Source organism: Limanda limanda, chromosome 12 (genome assembly GCF_963576545.1).
Source record: "Limanda limanda chromosome 12, fLimLim1.1, whole genome shotgun sequence".
NCBI lineage: Eukaryota > Metazoa > Chordata > Actinopteri > Pleuronectiformes > Pleuronectidae > Limanda > Limanda limanda.
This window is the reverse complement of record NC_083647.1, coordinates 13,855,903-13,869,384: the sequence shown is the minus strand read 5'-3', so window position 1 is coordinate 13,869,384 and position 13,482 is coordinate 13,855,903. Positions and strand designations below refer to the sequence as shown.

General features: G+C 40.3%; 1 protein-coding gene across 1 annotated transcript; it reads left to right on the top strand.

Moving 5' to 3' along the window:
* Positions 1 to 114: 114 nt before the first annotated feature.
* LOC133015753 (cilia- and flagella-associated protein 99-like) lies at positions 115 to 8,260 on the top strand. The gene is made up of 16 exons (XM_061083022.1): positions 115 to 228; positions 935 to 1,079; positions 1,163 to 1,257; positions 1,335 to 1,441; positions 1,525 to 1,702; positions 1,878 to 1,958; positions 2,570 to 2,638; positions 2,791 to 2,874; positions 2,989 to 3,077; positions 4,548 to 4,752; positions 4,945 to 5,086; positions 5,169 to 5,320; positions 5,411 to 5,613; positions 5,721 to 5,874; positions 6,019 to 6,043; positions 8,043 to 8,260. Exons 1-16 carry the CDS (start codon positions 115 to 117, stop codon positions 8,258 to 8,260), a joined length of 2,061 nt encoding a protein of 686 aa, XP_060939005.1.
* The last annotated feature ends 5,222 nt before the right edge of the window (positions 8,261 to 13,482 follow it).

Here is a 13,482-nt window from a genome sequence, read left to right as displayed (position 1 = left end):
CAACTGCTCTTCTTCTTTGGAAAATTCTTCATGAATCTATAATGTTTTAACACAAATATATATTTTTCCCACTTTTCTGTTGGTGATAACGTTGTGGCATTGTACAAATGTAAAATGGCATCAGACGACGCGTCTCTTGTCAAGGAGGCTACTGTGTTGCTGGATAAGTTCGGTGCTAGCGAACAGAGTTTGGATGCCTTCATAGAAGATGCTGAGAAAGATCTAAAGGTAAGTTTAGTCAAATCTTTGCCAGTTTTATCTTTTCATGTAACACCAATTAAAATTTTATTTGATATTTTTCGTCTTTCTACTGCAAGTTCTTTTAAATATAATTAATAAATGTATAGATTATTTGGGGGGGGGGATACCTCTATGTATCCTGTCAGTAAATAAGGGCTTGGGCATTGGCTGCCCAGTAATAGTGTTGGACCTCAGGTAAACCCAGTCCCCCTGAGTCTTCAGATTTACAAAGATGTGTTTTGGATTTGTTTTGAAATAAGGAACCTTGGCAAGGTCCCCATTTATAATACATTAATTTGGCCAATCAATGACAGGGGAAGTGTTCGCCAGTATTCAGTATCACTACTAAGCCTATTCATCATAACTCTATAGTTCAGTTTATGAAGCAGGTCTGATTGCTTTTGAACATTGGTTATCAGGTACTTTACATGGTCATTCATTCTAAACAGAAAATTGCAGAGAAACCCAGGATTTAGATCCTCACTCAGACGCACAAATTCACTCTACTGCCAATTTATAGTGCACCCCGATAGCTTTCCAAACATTTTAATAAGGTCTAGAAGTAGTGAGACAGATTCCTTTCTCCAAGAGAGGCATAAAAATACGTCATCAGCTACAGCAAGTTTTTGTTAGAAAGCCATTTTCCAAGCACCTCATTATTCCTTTATGACCATTTCCTTTGTTTTTTGGGCAGAATATGGATGCTCAGCATAAGAAGTTCGTACTTCATGTTGTCTCTGGATGCACTGAGTACAAAAAGTTACTGGACGTAGTTGTCAACGTCTTTTATGGCCAGAATGGAAGATGGTTATCCATAGGTGACCGGAGCCAGTTTGCCAGTAAGTTAATGAAATAAACAGGCATTAGTTTTTGTTTTACTGTTGATAAAAGAGCATGTTTGTAACACTCTGTTGTTCCTCAGTTATCTGTTACCTCACCACGTTTGTCCTCGATGACATTGGGCTTCAGCGTTTTAGCAACATTGTCAAATCTCTGGACATCAAGAAGATGCACACAGTAAGTTTCTGAACCCATCACTGCCCTTGAAGTGGAAAGACAAAGCAATAACAGCTCTGTTGTGTGTTCTGTTATAGTTCCTCGACTTCTTCTTCACGCACCTCACCACATGGATACAGGACAAGTGGAATCGTATCTACGATGCTGCATGTGTGGAGGAACAGTGGATCGGCCCCCTGCTGAGGTAAAATAGTCCTGGAAAACCCTTCATAGACATTCACATTACTTTAAAAAAGGCTTGACCGCATATGTCTGTTTGTACTTTAGATGGCGCCCCCATATTGATATTCTCATGGACGAGCTTCATTTGAAATTGTCCCGTGGGAGTAAGTTCAAGAAAACTCTGATCAAAACAACAAAGCTCAAAGAGTTCGATCTCACCAAACTCAAACCTCGACCTCTGCCGATGCCGGAGCTCATCCCACAGCAGAATAAATGCAAACCGGTCAGCTTCATTCACAGTTTTATACTGTATCTACTTCCAATATTGCTGATCAGTTAGTTTACATATGTACTGACTGCTGTTTTAGCCTGTAGATAACCCTTAGGAGAATATACACCAGGCCTTGTAGATTCTGAAGTGGCTGATTCACTGAACTCATGAGGCTTTTGTTTTGAAGGTACCAAACAGCACGTACAGGGCTCCAAAGGAGATGCAGATCATAAAGGAGATGAAACACGAGAACCGTGAGAAGACTACGGTACAACGTCTGATTTTACTGTTATATTCAAAAAATACTCTGATATCTTAAAGGCAAAAGATGGTCTATTTAACAAATATATTATAATACAGGAAATTGAAACAAAGGGGGTAGGAGTTAATCAACAGCTCGTACATCGAAAAGTTGGATAAAACACTCAGAAACATTATACAACATTAATAAATATATTCTATACCAATGTTTTGAGGCTTTGGTGTTTGGACAATCTCTAATTTTAAGAATATCTCAGTTTTACACAAATTTTGTGTTGCTTCTGTTGTGTTCTATTTCAATTCAATTTAAAGGGTGTGTATTTTAAGTATATCCTTTTGTGATATTGGAGACTCTAAATTGAAAATAGCTGTGAATGTGACCATGAATGGTTATTTGTGTCTATAAGTCAGTCCTGTGAAATGCTGGTGAACTGTCCAAGGCGTACCCTGCCCCTCGCCCAATGTCAGCCGACACCCCACAACCCTTATACGATAAACACAACCTGTCACAGTTATAAAAATTGTATTTAAATTATTGCATCGAGTTATTACTATCATCAGTAATTATATTTGCCTAATTACATGCATTTGTAATGACTTCCTATCTGGTTTCCACAGGAGCTGCTGAATGAGGCAAACATGTTACAGTTCAGTTTTGTGAATCGACCGAGGTCTGAACGCCGCACGGTAGGGACTATTTTCTGTGATGGATATGTTTTTCTCATTTTACCTGCCTGGAGGCTTGATTAAACCTTGTAGTTAAGCACACATCCACCTTTTACTTTGTATTGAGCCATTTTTACTGATCAGCTGCTGATGAACCATCATCTGTGTTGCAGCGAGTGATGACCCAGGTTCAGAAAGACTTGAATTCAAAGCTCCAGTTCAATTCAAAACATTCCATTAAACCTCCATCCAGTAAGGTGAGATCTGATTATTTTATCTGTTTCAAATTATCAATCTTTTATTGTATATGTTTATTAATATCATGTTGATTAATACCTAATTTAATGTGTTAATTTTGCTGATGTTGTCAGACTGAAAACTCTCCCGTCAAGCTCAACATTGCAATGAAGCTGAGGGAGAAAGCGCTGCGTAACCATAAGAAGGAGAAGGAACTAAAAAGGTACAGCACGGTGTTTACATGCCACACCTTGACCCACTTCTCAGCATGATCAGTATCCTACGGTGGCACTGAAGGACAAATGACAACAGCAAATAGAGAATCACAACGGCAAATCACACAACAACAAAAAGCAAACAGTCAATTTTTTGAATAAAGGACTAGATGGTGAATATTCCTCGTAGGTCTGAAGGTCTTCCGCACATTTTAAATTGCCAACCACCAGTAGATGTTTTAAGGTGTAAGTGGGCATGAGCGGGTGCACATAACCTCAGTTTTGCAGCTTAGTGTCATCAAGTGTTTTGGCCCTGTTATCAACAATGTCATCAACTCTCAGTAGATCAGACATCATTACCTTTATGCCTTTTTAAACACTCCCCTTTTATTACATAGGAAAAGATGGAGAATATCCCTTTCCTGTTCAATCAGACTAATTAATGCTTACCACTAGTTGATGTTGGCGGATTAACTTGCCGTCATCATGCGTTTCTGCCTTTAAATCACAAGACACCTTCTTCTAAGGCAGGCCCACCCCAGGTTGATCCGGCCATGGGTGCATGTCCCCAGCATCTTGGGGCCCAGTTGGGATCTTTTTTTGGCACTCTCCACCTACTACCCATTTTGAAGCCCTGATAATCACCTCCAGTCGCCTCCATATGTTGGTAAAATCTGGTGTGGTGAAGCACAATTGCAGATCTTTGAAGTAGGCTTCCATCAAATTTATGATGAGCTCTGGTACTTTGAAGAAGTTGAAAGCAGCCCAGAGGACACTGTTTGGTACTGAACCAAATGCATTAGCGAGATAGAGGAAGATGACATGTAGATCTCTCTTCTCACTCATGGCTGACTGGATTTGGTGCCGGATCATGCTAGTGTGTTGTCAACATCCAGAGAACCCTGGAATTCCAGGAATCACCACGGCAAATCACAAAACACAACAACATAGAGCAAAACCCGACTTTAACTTCTACCAGAGAAGTTAGGTACCTGCTATGACAAGAGTTTTTCCTTATTGGATTGAAGCATTGTTCGTCTTATTATCAGGTGGGAAAACTAGATTGGGCGTGTCCGAATAGTCAATCTCAAGTGAATGAAATGAACCTGAAGTAATTCAGCAGCCACAGCGGCCACAGTGTTTCCATCCAACCTAACTTGTCATAGCAGGCACCTACCTTTTCCAGTAGAAGTTTATGTCACTGTGTTTTGCTTTCTGTTGTTGTGTTTGTGATTTGTCGTTGATCCCCTGTTTGCCATTTTAATTTTGCCCTTCAGGACCACCGTAGCATCCTGCACAGGACACAATTAGAATGAACTGCAGAGAAATGTGAATTTGAAGGAGTTAATTATTCTTGTGAATGTTTTGATTAATGTTACTGTATAAAAACATATACAAGAGTTCCTTGATCCAATTTAGATTTCTTAAAATAAAGGTACACTAGAGTAATCTGTGTGTTTTTGTGCATGTTGATGCAGGGTGGTGCGTTTGGCAGAAGGTGGAGGTGAGCTCTCCTCTTTCCTACAGTGGCAGAAGAATATGCGCGAGATGGAGCTTCATGAAGAGCTGGCCAAGATTGAGCAGAGGCGTCTGGAGAGGCGCATAGGTCACGTGGAGGCAGCCTTTCCCCCAAAAGCTATCATAGAGAGAAACCGGAAGGCCTCTAAGCTAAAGAGAGAAGAGGTCGGAAAAGACCGCTCAACAATCATGAATAAAATGCATTTACAGAAGATTGCACGGTGCATTAGTTACACAAAAGCATGTCTGTTTTCTACAAACATCTTTAAACAAGTAATTTTACAAGGGATTGACAATTATCAGTGAAAAATGCTGGCCATAAAATGGTTCTTATGGTTGCTTTGTTGTGTCTCGCAGTCAGCTCAGCGCCTGAGGGCAATTGCCTGGCAGAAGTTGCTGGACGAGAAAGAACTGAAGAACTTGGTGCAACAAGTGGTAGAAGAAGAGAAGAAACCGGCAATTGCCAGAGAGAAGTTACAGAAATTCAAGCAAAGTATAGGTACGCCTACACTTGTGATTTGATAAGGTTTTTTTCTCATGATTTCCTTTGAATTCTCATTGATTTCTTGTACATTTCACAGGGAGAGAAGTCTTTGAGCAAAGTCAAGTGCTCCGTCGTCAATTACTGGAGGAAGCACAGGCAGAAGAGAGCAGGAGGTTTCAAACCGTCCTTGAAATCCGTGCCATTGAGTCACTTCCTCACGTCAGATTCAAGTATTTTGACAATACAGAAGTGAGTGGGGAGAACGTTATAACAAATTCCACGTACGTTCAGGTACGTTCATTTGCAGTATCTCATAATAAACCTGTTGTTCTGTGTCAGACTGCAGGACATGAACTGCTGGATGAGATGTCCATAATCGAGCTGAAGTTGCGGACAGCCCACCTGAAGGAATACAGGCAAACAGAGAAGCAGAAGAGACATGAGCAAATCCTGGAGGTGAATCAGAAAAAGAAGAGGCTGGATAAGGAAATGGAGGCAGAGTACCTACACACGAGAGCAATGGCACAGGCTGCAGCCATCAGGTTGGAAAACACGTTCAGGTCTGACCTGATTATGTAGCAGCAGGAAAAGTAAAAAAAACTGAAAAAATAACACATACATTAATGTTATTTTATTTGGCATTTTGCAGGAAAGAGAAGGAGAGGAAGGATATTGAGCAGAAAATTGCTCGAGAAAAGGTTTTGGTTGAGGAGAAAAAGCTTAGAGAGCAGAAAGAGCAAGAGCGGCAAAGACTAGAGCAAATCAAGAGCAGCATGGCCAAAACCGCTGAACCAACAAAAAAAGTGAGTATGAAATCCAAATCAAAGAAGAAGTGACCGCGCTCACTAACAGTTTGAGCCTTGTATGGTTTTTGTTTGGGTTAGATTCATTCAAAATGGCAGTGACATAATATTCCACATTCATCTCTACATTTCTCTTCTTCCCAGACAACCATGACGGCGGAGGAGATTTGTGAGTCGATGGTCAAGAATTTAGAGCAGTTGATCCAGAGGGCCTTTTAAATTTAAGAGCAGGACGATCATCGCTGTTTCTGCTGCCAGGACAGAAATACATGGAAAAGCTGTGTTTCATTTTTTATTACATTGTTAATGTGACACCTTTTGAATGCATTAAAATTACATGAACCACCAGATTTATCTCCATGAATGAATTCATCATTTTAGTTTTTTAAACATTTCTACACCCTTGAATGCACTCCACCTTTTACTGCAGTTATAACGTTAGTGTTGTGTTACACCAGTTTGTAATGTCCTTGAAATATTGAGTCTTCAGAATTGTTTTATTTCTGCATTACATTTTATATCATAAATGAATGTAAGCGCATGTCACTATATGTTTAAAATTGAGTCTCACAACCCTGTGAATATAAGGGAAATTATTTTTCAATAGTGGTATTGTGGCATACTGTAAAATGATTATTGTTCATATGTATTGATTATACTCAAAAATATATAATTTATTATTTTATTCTAGTTTGATGATGTATTTATATACTTTAAATTATAATATGGTACGTTTTGTATATTTATATTTTTTTAATGTATGTCGTTTATATTGTTTTTTAATTTGTGAACTTTTAAAACAAATTTTACTATGTTTAATTACAAAGAATTTTACTGTAGAAAAATATTAAACATACTCGGAAACAATCATTTTAATAATAACACCTTTGTGTAAAATGCTGCAGCCGCCTCCACACTGACAGCACAAGGAGCAATAGTGCCCCTGCTGGCTGTTTTGTGTAACAGCAAGATGTTGGCCATGAATGCAGCCCATTTTGTGCCGATTTTTCCTCCAAAGCAAAATCACATGATACGTATTTTGTCATATGACACTGATGAGAGGACTGATCCCGCTTCGAGGGAGCGACTTCCACAGAGAAAACAAAGGCAGCTCGACCACTTGTCAGCGATGAGATGCTGTAGACGGACACTGGTCGGTGGTCGCACTCGATAATATCCGGAGGATGATGGAGTGTCGGGGACTTCTGCCTCTTATAGCCGCCGCGTGTTTCATAGGTGAGGTCTATAACTCTTCTACCAGCGAGCAACATAACTGATGTAACCATGAAAAACACCAGTGCAGCGACTGTGCCAACTAGAACCACTCTAGTCTATAACTTATAGTATTTAAACAAAGTATAAAAACACTATAAATGCGACCAAACAAAGTATCGCCAGATAATTGTGGACATTAGTTTGACAAATGTTTTCATAGAAATTAAGTCCATGAGTTACTTTTCCTGTTGTTGTTTGGGTTTTTTCACAAGTTCCCTGAAACTTTATCATTTAATCCTCTATTTTTTTTACCCAAACCTCAAATCAAACTTTCTTCTTATGGAGAATGTCTATACAAATAATGTGTTGACTTACAGGGTTTCTACTGCACTACATTAGTCTGTCTTCCCTCTCTCTCTCCAACCAAATGTTGTGATTTAGGGCTCAGTAGCAGGGTTACCTTCTTTTCTTTTTGTCCACGGTTTGATAGAGAAATGTTGCCAAACCAGAGGAGACTAAACCGAACCAATCACATGACATCCTGACTAATTTCATTTCACGAGTAGGATGGCTCCTAGTCAAGAAAGCACTTAAGCACACGGCTAATGTGATTACTACCACAATATAGGCTCTGTTCCACTAACGTGCTTATACCTGTTGCCCTCACTTTCTCGCTGCATGGGGGAATGTCGTGCCTTAGATTTTGTGGGGTGATTTTACGATACCACAATGACAGAGCTACGTAAGTAATGTGTGTAATAGGTGGATTAGGCAAACGCTCTAACCTAAACATTACCCACCGACCTGCAAAAATGTTCTCCTGAATTCATGTTCAGTACATGTCTGAGAAGAAAGTATGTTGTGTTATGTGGATCTTCTGATATCGACTGTTTACTTAAGATCCTTGCTGTAAATATCTGAAAATAAGAACATGAAGTATTCCTCTCCTTCAGGCCTGGTGGGAAGCCAGACCACACTTGCCCCTGCTGTGGTCAGCACCACCTTCATCGAGAATGTGACCAGTCTGACTGTAACTCCCATGATTCTCAGCAGCACGACCCCGGGCTGCTCCGCGTTCAACACTTCGACTTGCGAGCCTTGTGCTCCCGGATCACAGTACGACAACAGTGAGTCAGCGGCCGTGTCATCTGACTTTAGGCCACATTCTTAGACCTTTTTTTATCCTGCAATTGTGGATCATGGAAATGTTTTGTGTAATGTTTTAGAATCTTAACTCATTTCTATTCATTGGATGCCTTTCTTGACTGTCATTCGTGAAAAGATAAATTCTGAGATTTACTTAACAAATAACAAATCATTCTCTGTCCCTCCATAGACACCCTGCTGTGCGCATGCTGTTCTGACCCCGGGTTGTGTCTATTTCCTGGGGCCTGCCTGGCATGTGCCACAGGTTTTTATCAGCCTCTTGGAGGACAACAGCAGTGTCTGCCCTGCAGCCGGGGCTCCTACACAAAGTAAGGCCACAGGTTAAGCCCCTGAACTCCAAATGTTCTTCTAATTCTATTTAAGTGTCTACTTCACTTGTCAATTTATTGTATATTCTACACCTACTGCACAGTTTCACTGGAAGTCCATTATGTCACCCCTGCCCTGCTGGATCCTTCAACAATAATAGTGGTGCAGACACCTGCACGAGTTGTTCAACAGGTGTGTTTATTCAGCTGTAGAATAAAACTTTATCGTTCACAAAACTGCACTTTGCATGTTGTCAGAAACTAGACATGAACATTTAAAATGGATCTGCAAATATAATTATTAAAGAATTTTAGCCTGCAAATTAATCATTTACACACAGTTTCATATAATCAAAAACTCGGGAGGGGGGGAACTTGCATCACATGTTTTGAGTTATCTTGTGTCTGCTGCTTTCAGGTTTCTTTTCATCACAGCTGAGTTCCACAACATGCGCACCATGTGCAAGAGGAAGTTTTTGCAAGTAAGTTACACCTGAATGTCACCGGGTTTCAGGTCCTTTTTCTCTGCCTGTTTGTGACCAGGATCAGTGTGGATGGAACTTTTTAAACTATGTTTGGAAAATCACTAACAACCCGGATCAAACATCACATGTTTCCATTCCATGGCTCTGTTGGGCCTGCATAGATATATCTACACTCCCACAATCCCACACAGACACACACACAGACAGACACACACACACACACACACACACACACACACACACACACACGCACACACACACACACACACACACACACACACATACACACAAACACTCACACAAATGCAAGCACCGACATTTCTCACTTATCGAGATATGGCTACAGCAGGTTAGGCAATACAGCCGGTGTTCTTCTTCCAAGCAACATTCTTCAGGTGGATCTTCAGGATTCCGCTGCTAGATTAGAAAAGTACTTCCTCCAGAATGCTCTCGATTGGCCTTGGATCTAAAGTGCCCTAAATTCTGTCAACAACTGGAGGCATCAGAAGCAAAGCAAAGGAAGAGGATTGAGGAACCAGCAGTTTCCCTGAACTCCTCCAACGTATAAACTGATTTCAGCATCATATATTTCACATTTGGTTAAAAGCTTGTGACCTTTGATGAGGATTCAAAGAAAGATCCAGTGGTTACCTTTAGACTCAGCTCTTCAACATGAACGGCTGGTAACCTTGATGAATCCATGGCCTCACCAAACTCCATCCACAGCTGCTCTTTAGTTTCTGTTCCAGTAAAAGCAACCGTTGACCTCTAAGTTACTTGTGGTACAAAATAATAATCTGTAGATTTATGTTCACAAACACCTCTTTCTATTTCTCTTACAGCTCCACCGGTTGCTCACATTGCCAGATGTGTCCTGTAGGAACAGAGGCTCTACAGACCGCTGCTAAAGACTGCACACCGTGTCGGCCAGGTAATGCACACCTGTTAAACCTAAAGCTTCAGGGTTATAGGAATTTCTATGAGGGCCTGATGAAGCTTGTAATTTAAAGCACGATTGTTTATCCGGGTGATATCTGTTTTTTTCGACAGGCATGCACAAGGCCCCCCATCAAACTATGTGTCAGATCTGCGGCAGTGGCTCTTTCCAGATCCACTGGGGCCAGGAGATCTGTGACATCTGCCCAGATAATCACTACTGCCCTGTGAGTGCTGCACCCCCCATCGTGCGCCCACCACACACTGCAGTCTCCAAACTCTGAACCCTCTACTCTACACCCTCAACTCTGTAACATTCACATTCTGTTCCCTGCACTCTGCACCCTCTAATCCGCAGTCTCCAAACTCTGCATCCTCCACTCTGTAACCTCCATATTCGGAACCCTCTTCACTCTACACCCTCTCCTCCACACCTTCCACACTCTGATTCATCTACATTTCTGTTTGAGAGTTTGAGAGAGGTGACCTGCATGTTTGTCCCTCGTGTTATTTTCTCAGAGTCCAGATGTGAACCCCATTCTGTGTCCAAATGATGCCTTCTGTCCAGCGGGCAGTTTGTCTCCACGCTACTGCATGGAGACCTTCTTCCGCAAATCAGGGGATACGTGCGAGCTGGCTCCTGTTACTATTGCTCTGTTAGTAATTGGAGGTGGAGGTAAGTAGCAATGCTGGTACCAGTGCAATTAAATTATTTTTCCGGATATGTCAGCAATAGATCTGGCCTTTACTAAATGCCATGTTAAAGGGACAATTATGATTTTCAAACTGATTGTCTTTAAAGTAAACATACTTTGCACTGCAGGGTTCTATTATATGTAATCTGATTATATGCAAGACTTTTTCTTGTATACAAATGTTACGAGCATTTGTTAAATATTGGACTGGCTCTTAACTTCCTTTGTGTAACACTAGCGCGCCTATTTTCTGCAGTTTACTGTGAACTGTTTTTGTGGAACTAGAAAACACTGAGGCACTTAAAACTCTGAAGTTGTGCTTTTTGCATTTATGTAAAGTAAGACTTTTCTTTTTACAAACAGGAAACTGATTCTGTCTCTGGCCTTACACTGAGGACACATTGTTCACAAACAAGAAATAATGAAGCAAAATAGGAATCATGCTCAGATATCAATGCATTCTTTGTGTGTCTAATACGCCCACGTGTAGATGGTCATTCCCTTTGTGTTTTCCCCCCCTTTTCCAGTGGCCTTGCTCTTCACCATTTTAATGATTCTGCGTCGACGGAAAGACACCGACGGAGAACTGACTGTTGCTCGAGCTCCATTGTTATGCAAAGAGCGGCCTCAAGGTCGATACTATGGCATCCCCTGTGATGGAGAACCAGTGTATGCTGGGTGGTGACCCAAAGGACCTCAGTTTAGTGTTGGTACAGGAACGTCACCGGGGGCACAACAAACTGGAGTCTTTTTTCCCATGTGGGTCTCCACTAAAGACAAAGAGCAGACAGAGGAAGACTGACGGTTAAATCCCTGGACGGTGCTTCGACAACCCATCAGCTTTTTGTATGTTGTACAATTTAATATATTACAGAGAAACTGCAGTCTTGCGAATTCTTGTAGTTTGACACTGTTACAGTTGTTTCCGAGAGATGAACACTTTCCTTTTGTAAAGTAGGTCATTGGATTATCAGAGGTATGCTGAAACGGTGAAAATGACATGCGTGCCTCCACTTGGTGGGAACGTCTCTCTCTTATGAAAGCACTTTTTTCACGAAGGTAATTGATTTATTTTGCACTCGTGTTGGTGGACTAGCGGGTGCTTCCATTTCCTTGTGTGGTTCCTCAGTGACAACGATATGTAAAGCTGTGGTTGGGGCCTTTTGTGTTTTTTAATGCGTTTGATTTCAGTACGTCATGTGTCTGTATTTTCACTGGTAGCTTTGCTTAAAATTTCCCTCTGCTTTTTTAAGGTTATATTTGTATGTTTTAAAAGAAAATAAATAAAAATGGAGCCTAATTTCCAAAGTTATTTTCATCCTTACCTCCACAAGCAAAGTTATGTTTTCCCCAGTGTCTGTTGGTTTGTGTTTGTCAGCAGGATTACACAAACAAATACCTAACACAACTTGCTGGGGGGATGGGGCCTGGGAACAACCCATTCAAATTTGGTACAGCCTTTAACATTGCAAATTAAAATTTTTCAACATTTTCATTTAATTTTCAGGGAATAATTCCCTTAACTTGAGGTTATCAGACCACTTCCTTTTTTCGTTCCAACTGTAATAGTCAGGCATCTATGAGTAGGATTGTTCCTCTTTGTGTTCTGATGAGTCCCATTCTAAATTAAATTGGATTACAAATTAATATTACGTATTTTTTCCAGTCCTGGTTTCTCTACTTATTTTACAGCTTCATATCTTTGAACTTTTAAAAAGTCTTTGCGAACTGTCAGTTTATCACTTAATACTGAGAATAGATTAGATTTTTCAAAATGTAGTGAAGGCCCTTCTGTATTTTAGCCATAAAAACAGCATAATTTATTTTACATGTAGGGTCAGCGTGTGGGAGACAACTGCCATCCAGTTAGAATGTTATTAAATATGAACATTGATGGTCCATAAACTCTGCCTTCACAGCACTTTAGTTTAAAATTTTTGGATGATTCTTCAGAATAGTGAGCAAACAATGTAAAATAAACCTATTTGGAAAGTGTGAATCAGGACATCTTCAGTTTGAATTGGTCCTCTGCTGTTTAACTCCCACAGAACCTGCTGTATTATAAAGGTTATATGCAGCTTACAATGCAGTCCACATGCAAAGTGAATGAGGAAGCTGATTCATTGTTGTAGCTTTAACAGCAGCACCCACTGCTTTGAGTAATAGTTTGAAGTGATCAGTTGGTTACACCTCAGTGTAGCCTGCTATGCCATGAAAACAACATGTCTGCCATTGACAACCATGGACCAGAAAGATGGAGACAGATGATAGTCGCACACAAGGCGACCATACAAGATTGTGAGTTTCAGAGTCACACAGAGTGAACACTGGGGATCATTCATCCCCAAGATGTTTATCTCAGTAGAAGACAGAATGGATGTCTGATCCACTTATTCTTTAAATAAATGTATATATTATTTTTTAAAAAGGCATTAATGATACAATGTGGAAATTTCACATTATACTTAATAAAAAGCTAAATCAAGTGTTGATTTAAAAAAACACTTTCAATATAAAAAGTAAAAGAAAGGATTATCCAGGGGAACCTTTCTTATCGTGTTACATTCATAATGTTTTATTCGGTGAAGGTGAAACTACTTTTATGTGATTAGTATGAGCTCATTGAGCAGATTTTATTAAAAGACGATGCATAATCTGAAAGAATGAGTAACTCTCAAATAAGCTTGTGTTCATTTACAAGACACGTTTTAAAGCCGTCATGTGACTTAACGAGTCATTTTAGGTAAACATTGATAAACCAAAATGTGCAGAGTTGTAATTCCAATGGCGGTCGTTAGGTGG

What these genes read in the sequence shown, in the direction of transcription:
- LOC133015753 (XM_061083022.1), top strand. Translation starts at nt 115, where the DNA reads ATGGCATCAGACGACGCGTCTCTTGTCAAGGAGGCTACTGTGTTGCTG. An exon ending in TGGATCGGCCCCCTGCTGAG is followed by an intron (nt 1,442 to 1,524) that starts GTAAAATAGTCC and finishes TTTGTACTTTAG; the next exon opens with ATGGCGCCCCCATATTGATA. An exon ending in GAAATTCAAGCAAAGTATAG is followed by an intron (nt 5,087 to 5,168) that starts GTACGCCTACAC and finishes TACATTTCACAG; the next exon opens with GGAGAGAAGTCTTTGAGCAA.